This window comes from Leptonotus elevatus, chromosome 3 (genome assembly GCF_054856555.1).
Source record: "Leptonotus elevatus isolate MCC_2025b chromosome 3, RoL_Lele_1.0, whole genome shotgun sequence".
Lineage (NCBI taxonomy): Eukaryota > Metazoa > Chordata > Actinopteri > Syngnathiformes > Syngnathidae > Leptonotus > Leptonotus elevatus.
The window spans coordinates 3,875,877-3,894,067 of NC_141241.1; the positions used below are offsets into that span (position 1 = coordinate 3,875,877).

Here is an 18,191-nt window from a genome sequence, read left to right on the forward strand (position 1 = left end):
CCTTTGATGGAATATCACTGAGGGAGTTTCCACCAAGCAACTAATTGTGTCTGACAGAGGCCTTTCTGCAATGCATCTTAATGACTATTGCTTATCATTGCAAAAGAATAGTACTTTTTTTGTGGCGTTTCCACACCAACTCAAGGATGGTACTGGCCGATTCTTCGATTCAGTCCAACGATCATATACATAGCACAGTAATCGATTTAAATTGGTGTGGCTTAATTTCAAACATACAAAGAAAGTCGTTTTCGCGTGCGTAGTTAAGTTAAGTAACGACGAGTACTTCTCGAGTTGGAAAGTGTGCATCGACTCGTACTGTTGTGTCGCCAAAGAGATGATAGCGGGGTGGGCGCGGCTTGCAGTCCGAGCGTGAGCTTCCTCGGGCGGGGAGGATGTGAGCGTGTGAGCGGTGGAGTCGTCTCCTCCCACCGACTGACTACCTCTTCTCCGTCCTTCATCTTCTCCTTCCCTTCATCTTCTCTTTTGTCTTCATCGAAAGTGGGCGACGGTGAGTGAACTTCAGTCCACTTATTTTGTGTGTGTGTTTGCCGGCCATTTGGTGCCGAAAAACAAGCGGCTGTTGACGCCTCGAACGCGCTGTTAGGAATCTTCAATATGTTTTTACATTTCATTGTGGACTTTTCTAGTCACTCGGCTGAGCGAGAATGTCGTTGTAGACACTTTGGGGAACACTGAGGCAACTTTGGAGTCTGGACCAACGCTAGCCAGCTAGCCGCGTTAGCTTCACAGTGAAGGGAAAAATTAAAGATGCTTCCTTGTCATGTTTATGTCTTCAAAAGTCATATTAACTTGTAATGGGAACATGGAGTGCAGCCCATGTGTTACCATTCTTGCTAATAGTACTGCTTATTGGTTGATTTAATTGAATATTTATTTCAAACATGTACTAAAAACAAGCAAATGTACTCTAGATATTTGATATAGAGAAATACATCTTATTGATACATATACCCATAAAAATATATACCACATAAACACGGTGCCCATTATATTCATGTGCATTCTGTATACATGCATCTATTGATTTACCCATACAGCATATACTCTATTTTTTATGCATTCTTTTAAACTGGTTTAAAATTTAAGTCTTCACTTATACTGTTTCACAATTTCACACCACAAATTGACACAAAAACCTTCGTGGATGTGTGTTTTCATTTTTTCCCAAGTGATTCTCTTCCCATTTCCGAAATTATGGGTCCGATCACAAGATGGACCAATATGCCTATTTAAATAAAAAAAGTATTTACTGTAGCGCCACAATGTATCAGCGGCGGCCAAAATTCATTTGTGGCGGCCTGCCACAGTTAACTAAATAATAATGCATCAGATTTTTATAGCGCTTTTTAGACACTCAAAGACGCTTTGCAATGGAATGGATACATTATTCATGCTCTTACACTCTGGTGGCAGTAAACTACTTTAGTAATCACAGCTGCCCTGAGGCAGGCTGACGGAGGCATTGGCTGCCAGTGTGCGCCTACGGCCCCTCCGACCACCACCAAACACAACGACACATGACTTGGGGAGAGCCGGGATCGAACAGCCGACCTTCTGGTTTCTGAACGACCGTCGTAAAACACCCTGACTGTAATGTCTTAATTCATCTGATCAACCCATCAGGACGATTCAGCCAATCACAAAATTTGCATAGGAAATACCAGCGGTGCTGAATTTCACTTTTCTTTATTTTCTTTGATCCTTCCTCGGGTCTCCTGACAACCTCACGACTCTAGCTAGATTATGAAGTATTCGGTTTAGGTGAACGGTATGGCATTTTTAATAGGTTTTAGGTGAATAAATGAGTACGCACTCACACACACGCACATTTGCACACACAGTAGATATTCTACTTTATAAATGGTCCTTATTGCTTTTATTTTGTTGGGTGGTTAATGACTAATGAGCTCTTGTGGTAGTTTTCCAAACCTCAGCACAATATTGTAGTGTGTCAAGTAGTTTATTTATGGTCATGGTCTGCACTTGGCTTTGTTAATAATGGCAATTTTTCTTGCTACTTTATTAATGATAGTGCTTTTTAGGACACCCAAAGATGTTTGTATTACTCACTGTACAGCTCATAACGAGGCTGTTGTAATAATAATATCATCATCATTGTCATCGTCATCAACGTAGTTTAGAATTATAGCACCTTTCATGTTGTTCTTGGCTAAATAAGATAATAAGTTCTTGGCTTTTATTATGTCAAGACCAGTACACTACTTCTAAAAGCCTGTATAAATCCTGATTTCAGTGATTTGCTATTCATGTAGACAGTAACAATCAAGTTACCGATGATAACGAGTAGTCACTCCTTGTACAATTGAGAAATAAAGATGTGCTATAGTTTATCAAAAGTTTTTCTATTTAGTTTAAAAGGGCTCGATTTTAAATCTAACTTGAACAAATATAAATTTAAAACAAGGTAAAATAATAACATTTAAAAAATAGTAGCAATTAAAAAAAATGTTTTTAACAAAAATAAATATCAGGTGTTTCTGCTGTGCACGGCTTGACCTCTGCGTGGCAGTGTGGTGCCATGCATGCACACTTCCATTAAGATTAAAAAGTGTAGAAGAAGAAAGTTGTGATTGCGATTATAACTTCTTTAGAGTCCCTTTCTTTATAAATTATAAAGAATATACAGGTATGTCTTTGAATATTGTTATGTTAACTGTCTGCATGTGTTACAACAGTGTTTGTGTGAATATTTTTTATTTAAAGGTATATCACTCCCAGAACTCAATAATAACCATCAAGTTTGATTTTCTTCAGCTGCCCGAGGGCAGCGCTCTCGGGTCCGCTTCCTGTGTAGTCATCAAAATGAAAAGGAAGCGTTTCTATTTTTTATTTTTTTAAGTCTGCCCAAAGCACAGAATGCCATTGAGCGCCAAAACCACACACATTGTGAAGGAATTCATTTTAATATAATTTAGCACATCAAAGGATTTAAGATGGAGACATAAGAAAGAGGAAAGTTAGCTTTTTCTTTGTTCATTTTTATCATTTTATCCCGCATGCTAGTCTTTATTAGTTAATTATTCTTTTTTCATTTCAGGGCTCTACCACTGCACAGTTTCGACTATAAAAGTTCTGTGTGTGTGTGTTTTTAACAAATGGCATCTCCAAATACTTTTTTTTTTTTTAAGTTAAGTATTTAGATTATGTACTGGTATATTTGTGTTGTCTCAAGCCCACAAAATCTTATACTTAAACTTAATTAAAAAAAAAAAAAAAAAAATATATATATATATATATATATATATATATATATATATATATATATATATATATATATATGATTATTCAAATATTACATTTTAATGCTTACACCCAACATATTACACTTTAAATTATTTTAGTTTAGTTTGTATTTAACAGTCAAATTATTTTTTGTTGCATTTATTATACTTTCTTTAAGCTATTTCAAATATTGTGGTTTTAATTTATTTAATTTATTGCACACAATTTATTATGCTTTACCTTAAAGTGTTTTCAATGTCATATTTAATAGTTAAATATTTTAATTTAAATGTGTTTCTTACATACCATCAAATATCTATCCTTTGTGAAATACACATGTATTTATAATTTACATGCAGTATCTACCCTGACTGAATATTTTTCATACAGGTGGATACATATTTCACTATAGTTGAATGTTTGCATTTAACATTTAAATATTGGTATTATTATTTTATTCCTTACACCCAACATTGCCCCAAAATTGTTTTTTATATATTTAATCATCAAAAATGGTATTTCATTTTATTACTTTATTTATTAAATTCTGTCGTAAAGTTAAAATTAAGCCTTTTTTTTTCAGATAATATACTGTATCATTTTTACTACACCGGAGCAAATAATACTTTAGTGTAAATTATCTTAAATAATTAGTTTTTACGATTTTTCTTACAACAAATTGTACTTTACCCACCATTATTTTCAACTTTATATTTAAATATTTGGATCTACCTCAATGACAGAGTATTTAATGTGTCTTCATCCATGTTTTTTTTCCAAGGGATCATTGTTTTATAATATATCATTATATTATACGCTGCAAATTACATGACATGTTTCAAGTGACACATATTTTCTCCCATGTGGTCAAGTTTGGACTGACAATTCCCCTCATAAAAACAAGCGTATAATTTAAAAGTGATGTGAACACGCCACACGCCGGTCATCTGCACCGCCGTCATGACGTCAGTGGGAAAATGTGAGCCAGTAGAAGACGTCAGCGTCATTTTGGGTTGGGTGATATGACCTCAAAATAAAGCCTCTGCTTTTGCTTTGCTTTTCACGTTGCAGGGGGAGTGTGCAATTTGAAAAGCGCTAGCAAGATATGAATGTAGCTTGATTTTATCCCTGGATGTATCCACACAGACTGTCAACTTGATCCTTCCAACGCCTGCTGCAGCTTTCTAGGCAACAGAGACAAAATATTTCTAGCGCGGGAGCATGCGCAAGAGGTCAAAAGTTTTCAACGCGAATAAATCATCACACGATTTGCTTTTGGCAATATTCATCGCCGTTGAGTCTGTGGTTTGCCATCCACAAGCTCTTTTATTGCCGTACGCTAAACGATGAAAAACGTTTCTTAATTTTCTCGAACAAACACACCTCAGACTCACTTGAGTGAATTCTGCGTAAAAGGCACAGGTGAGTACATGCCTGAATTTTGCATAAAACGGCGTGAAAAATGCTACAACAAACTTCCAGCGTTTAATGCTGAGCCACTGCAGTAGTTCGCGTCAGCGTGACGCCTCGCCGATGTGCTCGGTCAGCAAGGGGTCAACCCAATTAGACACAAAGCTACAGCCGCTAACGAGGGGGAAGGATGAAAGAGCCGGCATTTACTATGACCCGATGGTGTCGAGGTAGAAGCATCGTGGCTACACTTTAAAACTATCGGCTAATTAGTGCTCATTCGCACCCCGGCTGCCGTGAAGTTTTCGCTGTTTTGTTGGCGGGTTTCATGGTTAGCATGACACAATGATCAGAAATTTGTGGCCACCACTTTGTAGCCCAGTTTGAGTTGTAAGTAGATAGGCTTTGTAAAGTACTACAGCCATTAGAATGTCACATTCTTTGCCACTTTTCCACCTAAAGTTTGACATGAGGTTTCCATATTGAATATCCAATCACCTGTATGAGAGAGAGTACGAGCGGAATATGAGTTACGCAGCAAAATCCAGCCGTTTTTATCCATTTTGCCACTTGCTGTGGATTGAAGATGACGTCAATGTTGCTCAGGTCTGAGGTGAACAACCAATCACAGCTCAGCTTCAGAAAACAGGTGAGCTGTGATTGGTTGACACTAGTTGGGTTTCCATCCACACATTTGTATTCAAATTTTCAATAAATGCAAAAATAAAACTGAATGGAAACGCTAGAAATTCGAAAAAGGGCCCAAAATTCCCCAAAACCTTTTTACGCTTAGAGGGGGTGGATTTTGAAGCGTATCGAAAAAAGGAAAATGCAAATTTTGGCTATGGAAACAGGTTTTGCGAATAACCGCTGGCAAGACCGGATACACGTCGCACGTTTTGACCAGATATTACGTCACACGTACGTTTGTTGTCATAAAGCCATGGTGGACGATAAAGTAGGGTATGTTTGGGGGTGGACGACAAAAACATAAATATTTTTGGAATTAATTATGGAAGTGAATATGAATGCTATTTTAGATGGAAAACAGCAAAGAAACGCTAGGGTTGATCAAGAATTACAAAAGCAAACTCATACGACGTCATCGCACGGCACAGTCGCTTCTTGGTCTTCTTCTTCTTTCAAACTACTGGTGTAACACATCTCTATGGTGTATACCGCCACCTACAGCGGCGGAGTCACCCTCTCAATATTCGCAAAAGAAGAACCGATGTCCATTTTGCGCATTTTCAGTAAATTTGCTTAAAAAATTCTAAACATTTGGATGGAAACCCGACTAATTATGTGTTATATGTGACCTCACCAGACTAAACATGACATTCTGATTCATATTAAATTTGTGGAATATGAGTTATGAAGCAAAATCCTGACATTTTTAATCCAACTCAGGGGGTGGCCATTTTCACCAGTTTTCTGAAGCCGCCCCCTGAGATGGATCAAAACTGCTTGATTTTGCTTCATAATTTATATTCCACAAATGTAATATTAATCAGAATGTCACGTTTAGACTAGTGAGGTCACATATAACACATTATTGTCAAAAAATGTTTAAGGTTGACTTCCACTTTAAAGGTAGCGCTGTTACCGTATCTGCGGTATCTTCATTTCAACGGTGTCAGGGACGGGATAAATTGCCTCACTCAGTGCCTCCTCCAAGACAGGAAGAGATTAAGACCAGAGAGGGAAGTGTTGAGGGAGGCAGAAAAAAAAAAAAGGCAAGTTCAGCCCTAAAGTGTTTGAAAGGAAGACACGCACACTCCTGCTGAGGAAGATTTGGATACGAGAGAGTGATGCGAGGTAGGTGAAGACAGATTTCTACTCGATTGAAACTTTATGCAGCAGGTTTGGTTGGCATTAAAAATAGCAATTGATGATAATGCAAAACATGATGGTGCTCATCTTTAGTCGAAGCAGGAACACACAAACATTTTCACAAATTGCGCTGAGCATTGCCAAAAGCATGCCGCACATTTACGCGTTGCAAAATGATTTATCGTCATGTTGGAAACTTTTAACCCGAAAGATTTTGCTGAGGTTTCCTTGACTCCTCACTTGTTCAACTCTTTGAAATGTAATTTATTGTGGATCATGTTTGTGTACATGTTTTGACAAAATTGACATTTTCAAAGCAGAATTACTGTATGTTTTCTGTAAATATTTATTTCTATGGAGCTTGATGCTGGGAAAAAAATACTTACTTTGAATGTCATTGTCATTTGCTTTTTCTACAAGTGAACAGTAAATTATGAAAGCGAATTGCATTCACTTAAAAAAAAAAGCCTCCTGTTTTTCTGGTTATTTTTTGGGGGGAGATTTGTTTTTTGAGTATTTTTTATTTTTATTTTTATTTTTTTCTGAATATTTTTTTTCGGTTTTACTGAGTATTTTTTATGTTTCAAAAATAATAATTTCCCCATTTTTCTGAATACCGTTTTTTTTCTGTTTTTCTTAGTAATTTCTCCCTGTTTTATAAAATAATTTTTTTTTTTTATTTTTTTTTCTGAATACCTTACACTAAAACTTTAATAATACTGTGTGTGTTACTAATTATTCTACATGCCTTACCTTAACTGGGCCAGAAGGTAAAAATGACTAATTAAAAAAAAAAAAAAATCCCACTTGTTTTTCTGAATAATTTCCCCCGTTTTTCGGGGGGGGAGGGTTATCACAGAAAAAATATTCAGTAAAACCCCAAAAATATTCAGAAAAACAAAATTAAAAGCTAATTACTCAAAAAAGCCCCTAAAAAAAAAAGTTTTTGTTTTTTTTTGCAAGTGTATGCAATACGCTTCCGTAGTAAATGGATCAATCATAAATCACATTTCCGTGAAATGACGATCATTTTGAGGATATTTTGTGATGAAATATCCAAAGTGTTTGCTCTTGCCTTTTTTCTAACATATCGTCACTGTCATGTGTGTCTGGACAGGCTACGTCACCATTGGGACCATGCTTTGAGGACCACCTTGACTTGAGCTCGCTCCTTCTTCTTCTCCATCTTGCAGTTAGTGCAAATCTTTGTTTTCTTCCCTTTTTTCCCGGAGATGGGGCGTAAGAAGATTCAGATCACCCGCATCGGGGACGAGAGGAACCGGCAGGTTAGCGACTTCGATTTAAGTTTGGACAGTAGACTGTCATGTCGTTAATTATTGCACACATAAACAAATGTCTGTTTATTATTGCTTTATTATTGACGTCCACGCGAATATAAAGGGGCGTTCACTGTCCACATTTTCCTTAGTACTTCCTTCAGCCCTTGGTTTTTCTCCAGTTTTTTGTGTTCCTTTTTCCAGATGTTGCTATCATTCAGTATTGCTTCGTCTATCCTGACTGCTGTCTTCTGTTGTTTATCTAGCTATCACCAGTTTTGTCAGTCTGGATCTGTAAGTCCCACATGATCTGTAACGATCATGACGGAAATACCAAAACCCAGTCTAGCCTTGCCCCTGTGCAGATTTAGAGCATGTTCTCCTGCTTGTAATGACAATGAAGCCCATACTGTGAACATCCGTCTGACCATCGACATACTCACATGTAAACAAACATCTGTCCATTCACATGCACTCATAGTATAAAAATGTTCTCGAAGCTCAGAATCTGTCTGCCTGTACCGGATCAAATTCACTAATTTGGGATTACACTACTTGTGCCAATAGTTAGACGTAGTTCCAGCAGGCGTAAAGTTCAGATGACTTTCAGCCACCGAATTTGCACATCAAAGGAAATGGAAATGGCACCGGAGGTGAACCAAATTCCCAAACAAGCGAGGCTTGCATCAGCAAGAAAATCAGGATATGGCCGTTTTTAAGCCCCACTACTCTACACAGAGAATATAGAGCCCATAATGTAAACAAATGTCACATGCACAGACAACGTAAACATTATCGCTTGTGGTTTTGGCACTAATTAACTTGTTGATGCTGCCGTTAAAAATAGTACAGCAAATATTCTGTCTGCTTTGCAAAGGAATCCCTCAAGGATCCTTCTGTGGACTCTCAACATTTTCAGCGGTGAGGACGGCAATTTGGGGTTAGCCGGGTCCGGACGGCACCCTGTCATTTTCAGGGCGGAAACACACAACTCTTCCTTCTTCTCTCCCGGCCGTCTGCTGGCGGGCTACGCGCCGCCCGCCGCTGCCCGCTGGAATCCCACGCGGTACGACGCCGGCTAAATATATCGGGCAACAAACGGCGGCCTGTCTGCAAGCGAGGTGGCGGCGCTGTAAATAGCCACGCGGCTGGGGAAATAAATATGTGTTTGTGTTTAATGTTTGCACGTCTGGACCGGAGCGCCTCTGACTGGAGGGGGCTGTGTGCGGAGCTTCGACTTCCCTATTACGGGAATGTCGCTTTATCTGTCTAGTAGTGCGACGTGTTTTTTTTTTGTTTTGCTTTGTTTTTGCCAGAATTTGACGGGAGCGTACCTGGAAAATTTGTCTTGAAAAGAGGAACGCTTGAACAGAGCAGATGCATAGAATACAATACAGTACAGTAACATGCGGAATTAGCTTAGCATAGCTGTAGCATAATTTTGCTAACAAACGAACAATTGCAGCTGAAGTTGTTTTTGTTGTTGGCATCTTTTCAGCCCGGTACACACCTAAGGATTTTTCAGATGTTAAAAGATTATTAATCAGTTTAGGTCATATACGCCATCAATCTCACACTATAAATATTGATAATTACTACTACTTATAGTAATCCCTTCTTGTTTGCTTTGTTATGCGGAGGAAGTTGTGGGCGCAAGGGCAAGGGATGAGGTAGTGTTGTTTACATCCCATCCAAGTTTGTCTTGGCCGAGCTGGATGCAGGCTGATGTGTATTTTGGTTCTCCTGACCTAAATTTACACACTTTGCCTTCCGCTTTTAGTTACTTCTCTTTTATTTTCTTTATTACTCATCCCAGTACTGCTTGTTGACAACACTTGTGAACTGGGTGTCCTATTCCATGCAATGTCACAATAATAATCCAAATGAATTGTAATTTTTTTTAAAAGTCTGATTATTACAGCTGTGAGTTATGAGTTCTAAAAATGCTAAATGTTACAAAATGGACTAATGTGTGTCCGTGCAGGTGACGTTCATGAAGAGAAAGTTCGGCCTGATGAAGAAGGCCTACGAGCTGAGCGTGCTGTGCGACTGCGAGATCGCCCTGATCGTCTTCAACGGCTCCAACAAGCTGTTCCAGTACGCCAGCACCGACATGGACAAGGTGCTGCTCAAGTACACCGAGTACAACGAGCCCCACGAGAGCAGGACCAACGCAGACATCGTGGAGGTGGGACTTCATCCGTTTCAAATCGCGCGTCTCTGGAAATGACAGGAATTTAGTTGCGATTAATTAGCCAATTGAAATTTAGTTATCATTAATTAGCCAATTATTTAAAGGGATACTTGACTCATGGAGCCATTTTAAGCAGCAAAAAGTTAATATATTGTCCAGAATGAATTTGGTAACTTCATTATTTTTCATGTACAATTAATACTTTTAAATACAAATGTTTCCACTTGCTGTCGACTGTAGATGACATGATGGAAGTAGGTAACAACCAATCATGGCTCAGTTTGCTGACCAAACCCAGAAAACAGGTGAGCCATGATTGGTCGTTACCTACTTCCTCAGCACAGGTGATGTCATCTTTAGTCGACAGCAAGTGGGAAAATGTGTTTTTAAAGGTATTACGGTAATTGTGCATGAGAAATTTAATACATGAAATATATAACTGTATTTTTGTAATATGTAGGTATTTTATTATTTACAATAATTTAATGAGATCAAGGAATACCAAAAACAAGAAAAATACACATATTTTTTAAATTAATTTCATCATAATTACTTACTCTATTGCTAGATAAAACAATTGTAAAATGTATATGTAAAGTTGATGTGTTTGAATTGTATTATTTACAATTACCAAATTATTTGGAGATCCATGAATAAATAAGCTAAAAAGAAATAGTGTATTTGAATAATAAAATAAGTAATTCTCCTTTGAAAGATTGTTACAATAAATGTAATCATGATTAATCAGGCAAGTATTTGATAAAATAAAATTTTATATACAGTATTTTAGTAATATTTTGTAGGTTATTTCTAATATATCAATTAAACAATTATTTCATGAGAACAATTAATAAAATAACTAAATAATTATTTTAAAAATCTATGTCCATGTTTATTTTAATAATTAAATAATTGTATCCTCGTGTTTCATTTTTACGATGAATATAACTAGACATTTCATTACCAATTAATCATTTATTCATAGTTTTTTTCTGTTATTATTCATCATAGATCAATTGTTTAATGATATGAATAACAAAAAAAACAGGCTTAATTAATCCAACAAATATTAGTGGACTTCATAATGTAAATGTCATTTGAGGCTGGTTAAAAAAGGGGGCTGGCCCTATGTGGTCCCCCGGCCACCCTCACTCAAGTATGAGACGGAGCCGTTAAGCTGGCGTTAACCACAAAAAGGCACCTGTGTCAACTGCTCTCTGCCTCATTTGCTTGTTTGTATCGCTTATTAGCGTGACGCCCAAACGTGGTTTACATGGCGGACGGAAACATTTGCAAAGCCTTGACATTTGACTCCGGCCTACGCCGTCGTCGAAAAAGCGTTCGCTGACCATTCGGCACGAGTTTGGTCTGTCACACCAGAAAGGACGACTTCACCCATGATGTCGGATCCTCCCTTGTATGAACAAAGTGCAGCTACGATGACAACGCCTGCTGCATCACCACGTGTCACAACCGCAACTTATTGTTTAGCCAGATAACATTTCAAATGCTTGTTTTTTGACGACGTTCAGGACTTTTATTATTATTTATTTAATACCAAAAAAAAAAAAATTTAATATTTGTGTCATTTTTCCTAATATTTTGTCTTTAATTTTTTTTTTGTATTTTTCATCCAACGTGCTTTTATCTATTTTTATATTATTTTCTAATATTAGGGATGGGCGAGTACCAGTACCGGGTATCAGTATTGGGCCGATACCCGGCCTTCTTTCAAGGTATCGATATTCGTCAGCCAATACCTCTTGTAGCTGCTTTTTTATGATCAGGAACTACAAAATTAGAAAAATAGAAAATAAATTTTATAGAAATAGAAAAGTTTGCTATATTCGGAATATATAACTCTTTCTGTAAAATTATTTGTTATTGTTTTTCGGGGGGAAATTTGATTTATCAAAGGAACTAGTGGTATCTGTACTCGGTATCGGTATAGTTCTTGTATCTGTCTGAAAAATAGTGGTATTAAACAGTATTTTTATTATTATTATCTAATATTTGTGTATGTTATTTTCCCAATATTTTTGGCCCTTTTTTTTTACTCATTTATATTTTTATTATTTTAGATTTTTTTAAATCCAATTAAAAAAAATAAGTCTAAACATTTTCATCTAATATTTTTGTAATATTAAAATATTTCATCAAATCCTTTTCTTTTCCCCAAGGCGCTGAACAAGAAAGAACAACGCGGTTGCGAAAGCCCGAACGCGGCCGACGGCGCCACCTATGCGCTAACGCCAAACACTGAAGCCAAATACAAGAAGATCAATGATGACTTTGATCACATGATCAGGAGCCACAAAATGGTGGGTGACCCCCCCCCCCCTCCCCCAATAATTAGCCACAATTTTCCTCATCTGTGGCTAACACTTTCAAATACAGACCTTGTGAGTCTTCAGTTAGTTAGTTACGAATAGTTTTTTTTTTTACCCTAACTTATTCCCCCACGTGTCTGGGAGATGTTATCACAAAAATCTGAGATTTGAACAGGGGTGTGTAGATTTTTCAATTTTATTTCTCACCCATTGAGAGTTAATCTAGTCATATCATTTTGAGTCGTGAGTAACTGACATGTTACCTGTCTGTAGTCGTCAAGTGTGCCGCAGCAGAACGTGATGCACGTGGAAGGAGGAGGAAACGGTGACGGACGAATGATGGCGATGGCGTCTCAGCACGCTCACATGCACAGAAACGTCCATGCGGCGCACAGGTCGACCAGCAACACCAACACAGGTGTGTCAGATAGTTTATAAGTTACTTGGTTAGTCAATAAGTTTGTCAGTCTGTGTGTTACAAGCATGAAACTATTTACTTTGTCGTTATGTTTCATATGAATCTTGTATATGTATTTATTGACACCATGAGCTTGCTAATTTGTTGTCTATGTTCAGGTGATATGCAGAGCAGTTCCGATCTGATGCCGCAAAATGGATCTGGACCAGATGGTATGTTCCTCTTGGCAGTCGCACACGCTCTTGGTTAGTTAGTCGGGCTAATAGTGAAGCGCGTGTGGCATCCATTTAAATGACAAACGCATCATCTTCATTCAGTATCCTTCATCCCGCTTGTCATCTTCCTGCTCGCCCTCCCCGCAGGCCGAGCCTCGTATGAGCGCCGCCATTATGTAACATCAAGCTCAATAATTCAGCGCGATCTCCTCTATAATAAATAATAGCCGCACTTCCATGCTCCTCATCCTTCTCATGCTGCTGCTGAGCTTTTTCCAAGTTATGACATCATGATGCAAATGTCAACGCCGAAACTTTTTTTTGGGTGTTTTAGTGAATGGCTTTGTGGATTCATCTAGAAAAGTCCTCCCGCCCAAATCTCCGATGTCGGCACGCAAGTCTGACCTGAGAGTGCTCATCCCTGCGTCCAAAGTGGTTACGCCGGTACGTGTGTGTCCATGTGTCCTTACTTGTGTGTGTTGCCATTTCTCACTTCATCTTTAACGTCTATGAAGTTCATTTTTAACATGTTAAATCAAAAATGTTGTAAAGCACAATCAAAATGTTCCTTTTTCTATATTTAAATATTTCATTTATACACATAATACAATTTAATTTAATTATGTTTTTTATTATTTGTACATTTTATTTTTTGTAAATATTGTAAAATAAAAGGTCAATTATTGCACCTATTTCTTTTTTTTAATATGTAAATACTTTCATTCCATTCTTTAAATCAACGAAAAATACTGTAAAGAATATATTGTGTTAAGTATTTCCACTCCAAGAACTACACCATTGGTGAGTGTGTGATAAATCCACTGGTTTGTCACCAGCACATGGCTACGCTCGAACATGAGATGACCTAATCGAGGGTGCGGTCATCGCAATGACACCAGACGCAAACTTCTGCTTCCTGTAGTTAAAAAAAATATATACTTTTGTCTGCTTGTTTTAAATGATTTATGCCCGTCATTTTAGTCTGTCTGTACTGTTGGTGGGTAAACATAAAATCATAATCCTCTATTTTCAAAGGAAGCTTTTGGAATATTCTTGCCAATGAAATCAGAAAGGAAAATATTTGTAATATAGACAACTGTGTTAACGCCATCATGTGGCTAGAAATAGCAGCACAGCGCTCAAGTCCCATGTCAACTAATGAAACCGGTTTTGGGGGCAAATGTTTGTAATAGGCCCTCACACAGCGTTTTATGGTAAATATGTACAGCATTAGTAATAGGATTGTTATGTATTTTCAGGGTGACCAGTGTCATTCGAGTTCAGCTTTGAGCACGCCGGTGGTCTCCATCAGCACCCCAAGCCTGACTCAGCACAACCTGCTCTACAGCGCCATCACCTCAGCATATAACGGTAACCATACAATATTTTAGCAGTGACAAAATATTTTACTCCTGAAGAGGTATATCGTATTTAATAGTTCTAACAATTATGAAGATTAAATGTAGTGTTTTTTTAATAGAAAAAAAATGTATGAAAATACGCTTGTGTATAATATCCACACGTTCTCTAACCATTTACATTTTTAAAAAAATAGTAATGCTTTCATTAGTAGTTGAGGAAAATGTTCTGAATGAAAACATGAATGGTGAGAATAATTGCCTGTGTAAATTCCCCACTCCCCCAGAATACGAATTTAGCAGCGCTGGATGTTTCCCCTCGCCGGCTGGACCACATTTAAACTCCATGACCACATGGCAACAACAACAGATGAGTTTACTGGGGTAAGGTGCGAACAAGACATGCGATGCGAAGCACCCCAAAAATTAAAATAGTAAAAAGGTCAACATACCATGAAGTTTCTTTACCTTTTAAAGCATTTGGCCCTGGAACCAAATCAGAGTCCCATGTTGGGCTTTACTTCTTTTTTATTATTATCACATGACCATTAGTTAATAGTCCAATTTATCGTATGCGGGAGTGTTATTGTACAAGAACAACTGCAGTAGATACAAAAATGTGGTTTATTAGCAAATCCAAATTAATGCGACACAGGTAACATCAAAGCACTCTGGCTAGAATGCAAACAACTCGGTGATGCGCGCAAGAAGTCCAAAAAGACCTGAGAACAGAAGAAAAAGTCACCGTTAGTGAATTTCAAAGCTTTGTAAACTATATTCATTAGCGTAGGCTTTATCTCAGTCCCATATCCGCAAGACTCATCCAACAGTCTCTTGTTAAAAAGGTCATCACAGATCACAAAGGGCCTGAATTAATAAACCAAAAAAATGTTACTTACCGCAAAAAGTGTCACCCCAGATGCACGATAAACTACACAAAAAGAAAGAAAAGAAATTTGAGTACAAAACCAGGTTTGTGTGAATGTAATAAAACTATTATCTAGCTGTGGGACAGTTGAGTGGCTGCTGCTGCCATGGTAGGGTCAGAACAGTCAAAGGCCGCCCACATGTTCTAGCATGCACTTGGAGGACGTGAGCTACACGCAAGCTTGGCCCTTAGGATTGCATGCATATCCGTCACACTAAATTGGGGATTATTGGGCTTTTGGGTCCCATTTCAGAATCAACTTATAATGCACAAAAGTAGTAGTGCACTAATTGCATATTTACCTGAATGCCACTGAAGACTTTTCACCCTAAATGGGGGAAAAAATGGACTATTAGACGAGATTCCATCAATCAATTTGAGTCATTGATTGCAACATGGCTCAGTTACTTGAATCAGTCACAGGTCTCAGTGAGGGCAAGTTTATCATCACAGCCATTTCAGATGCACTGTGGAACTGCCAGAGTCCAACAACAATATAAATACAAACAAAACTCTTCTGAACAAATGTGAACACTGAGCTGCAGTTTTGTCCTTTTGTTTTGTCTACAGATTGTCGTGTTTGGTTTGCAAGATTCACCATTGGGGATTTTATTTAATTAATTTTTTTTTTTTAATGACTATAGTGTTTGATATTGGCAGTTCCACTGTACAGTATTATAGTAGTGCAGGCATACCTCTAATTTGTAGTTCAGCCAGTATGATCTCACCACCTGCAGAAAAAGACGAACGGCTTAAGTTCTCGTGGACTTGTTACAATTGTTAAAAATGTCCTTCCCCAAATTTGTTGCTGTATCAGTTATTTGTTCAAACTGAACAGCGACCGTCGGTGAAGGTTTTCGTGTCGGCTTCCTTTTGACCGTTTAATGCTACTAAAAGAGCAACAACGGCTTCGATAGGAGCCTGTTGGATGCTAATAGAAATGCAAAAAAATAATAATAATACTTTTAACTGAAATCACAGAGGGGACAGAAAAATCAACACAAAAACAATTACTGCGTTCTTTATAAATTGCCATCTGTTAATCGATTCATCTATCTCGCGTGTGACATTTGAGTCACGAGTCGAGGCAAATGCTTCAAAGTGTTCTCTCGAAGGAAATATGCATCAATGTGAAGCCCTTAATTGTATTCGTTAAACCGCTTTAATTGCATATTTTATAAAAAATAAAGAGGCCCAAAATGTTAACGCTAGCAAGCCACCAACCACGTGGTGCGGGGCCTATCAACCGCACGGAGCTTTAGTTTAGCCTTTAGGTTTTAGCCTACATTTCTAAACTGTTGCACTAAAGGCGATTCTAAGCTGTTTTTGTCAGCCACATAAAAACGTTCATCCATTCTACAACACAGCTAACTTACATGTCTCGTCCTCGAATCTTTGTTCGCCTTCGCCGGAGATTTGGTCGAGAAAGAGAGAGCGAGAAAACCAGCGTCGTGGCTTTATATAGATGTGTGACGTCAGAGAGGACATCCTGTGATTGGGCCGTTCTCGCTCCCGGTGCATTGTGGGAATTGCAATTTTATTTATTTATTTTGTTATTGTTTGCTTCATTGCCACACAAACGAAGTTTCTGGCTCAGCTATTATTACAAATTAAGACAAGTAAAAGTTTAAGTAGGAATACTGTAAAGACTTTTCATATACATTTCGATATATAGTTGCGTTTTTTATGCCAAATTGAAACTACCTTAATATAATACTGTATAAATATTGCACCGTGCTGTTTGTGCAGCTGCAGCTACTGTATTCATTTGTTTTTATTATGATTTATTTGATTATTTCTTTTTTTTCCCCCAATATTCATCATTTTATGCTGTCCTCATTGTGGGGTATCTCAATTCCTTTCAAATCTTTTTAACAAATAAGATAATTCATTCTCCTTTTGATTGTTTTTAATAATTAATTTAATCGTTATTCATCCACAAATTATTTAATATAATACATATTTTTACTAATGTACTAATGTTTTGTTACAACATATGAATTATTTATTAAATTATTTATTACAATTATTATTAATTTTATTATTTATTAAAAATGGCAAATTAATACAACATATATCAACGGAAATAATTAAGAAAATATTAAAACAGCAACTTTTAGGGAAAACTGACCAAATTGCAACAAATATTACAAGAATTTTGATAATATAAATCCCAAGGATGGAAGGACATGGGGCACAGCCATTTTCTGGTCTCAACGTTTTTCATGTTGTCATTTATGGGGTGCTGTGTGTAGAATTTTAGGGGTTGAAATTGTATTAAATCCATTTTGGAGTAAGGTTTTACATCAAATGTAGTGGCAAAGCAATGTTGTTGGTAAAGGTTGTTGTCGTCACAGTGTAGTAGATGTCGTCCTCTCTTCTGTAGAATCGGCTTTTAACTCCCTCTCCACTCCCTCCATCCTCTTCCTATTTCTGTTTGCAGGCCAGGCATCACCACCAACCACAACATCAGCATCAAGGACGAGCCTCCTTCCCCCCCTCCTCCCCCTCGGGGCTATTCGACTCTTTCCGGGGGCGTCGACCAGCGGGACGAGCATCCTCCACGCCGTCGCCCCGACTTCCTGCCGCTGGCCAACGCTCGCTCGGAGGCTGATGAGAGTGCGGCGGCCAAACGACTTTGCATGGACAGCTGGGTGACTTAGATGAATGGTCACCATTATGCTAATTCAACTGACGCACTTCCTGGTCTCAGGGTCGCTAAAAGCAATAATTACCACATCCTGCCCAAAAAAAAAAGTACAATTATTTTTCTTTAACACGCCATAAGATGCTGATGAGGATATTGCCCCTATGAATTATAAAAACATGTCTCTATTGTTGTGTATATAGTATTGTACCTTTAATATATCACTTTGGCTGTAACCAAGTATGGATCTTGTATTATTCCTAGCACACAGACATTTTATGTTTTTACTGTTTATGTGAGTCCTTTTGTTTCAC

The 18,191-nt window shown here is 37.7% G+C and overlaps 1 protein-coding gene, 1 long non-coding RNA gene and 2 other non-coding genes across 4 annotated transcripts; 1 reads left to right on the forward strand and 3 right to left on the reverse strand.

The window, feature by feature from the left end:
• Window positions 1-361: 361 nt before the first annotated feature.
• On the forward strand, window positions 362-18,113 carry LOC147176669 (myocyte-specific enhancer factor 2A-like). Its single transcript, XM_086070425.1, has 10 exons — window positions 362-511; window positions 7,628-7,796; window positions 9,772-9,975; window positions 12,162-12,302; window positions 12,585-12,729; window positions 12,888-12,941; window positions 13,279-13,388; window positions 14,204-14,315; window positions 14,590-14,686; window positions 17,674-18,113. The coding sequence occupies exons 2-10, from the start codon at window positions 7,743-7,745 to the stop codon at window positions 17,891-17,893; spliced, it is 1,137 nt and encodes a 378-aa protein (XP_085926551.1). The 5' UTR covers window positions 362-511; window positions 7,628-7,742; the 3' UTR covers window positions 17,894-18,113.
• On the reverse strand, window positions 14,908-16,687 carry LOC147176670 (uncharacterized). The gene is made up of 5 exons (XR_015094295.1): window positions 16,607-16,687; window positions 15,926-15,961; window positions 15,533-15,558; window positions 15,202-15,233; window positions 14,908-15,024 (listed from the first exon to the last, which is right to left on the reverse strand). It is a non-coding gene; the product is annotated as an uncharacterized LOC147176670 (long non-coding RNA).
• Window positions 15,305-15,434, reverse strand: LOC147176671 (small nucleolar RNA SNORA44). Its single transcript, XR_015094486.1, has one exon. It is a non-coding gene; the product is annotated as a small nucleolar RNA SNORA44 (small nucleolar RNA).
• LOC147176672 (small nucleolar RNA SNORA16B/SNORA16A family) lies at window positions 16,015-16,155 on the reverse strand. The gene has a single exon (XR_015094490.1). It is a non-coding gene; the product is annotated as a small nucleolar RNA SNORA16B/SNORA16A family (small nucleolar RNA).
• Window positions 18,114-18,191: the final 78 nt, after the last annotated feature.

Bases quoted from the DNA above. Each gene is read 5' to 3' on its own strand.
- LOC147176669 (XM_086070425.1), top strand. From the start codon at position 7,743: ATGGGGCGTAAGAAGATTCAGATCACCCGCATCGGGGACGAGAGGAAC. The intron at 12,730-12,887 runs GTGTGTCAGATA...GTCTATGTTCAG, and splicing joins GACCAGCAACACCAACACAG to GTGATATGCAGAGCAGTTCC. The intron at 14,687-17,673 runs GTAAGGTGCGAA...TTCTGTTTGCAG, and splicing joins CAACAGATGAGTTTACTGGG to GCCAGGCATCACCACCAACC.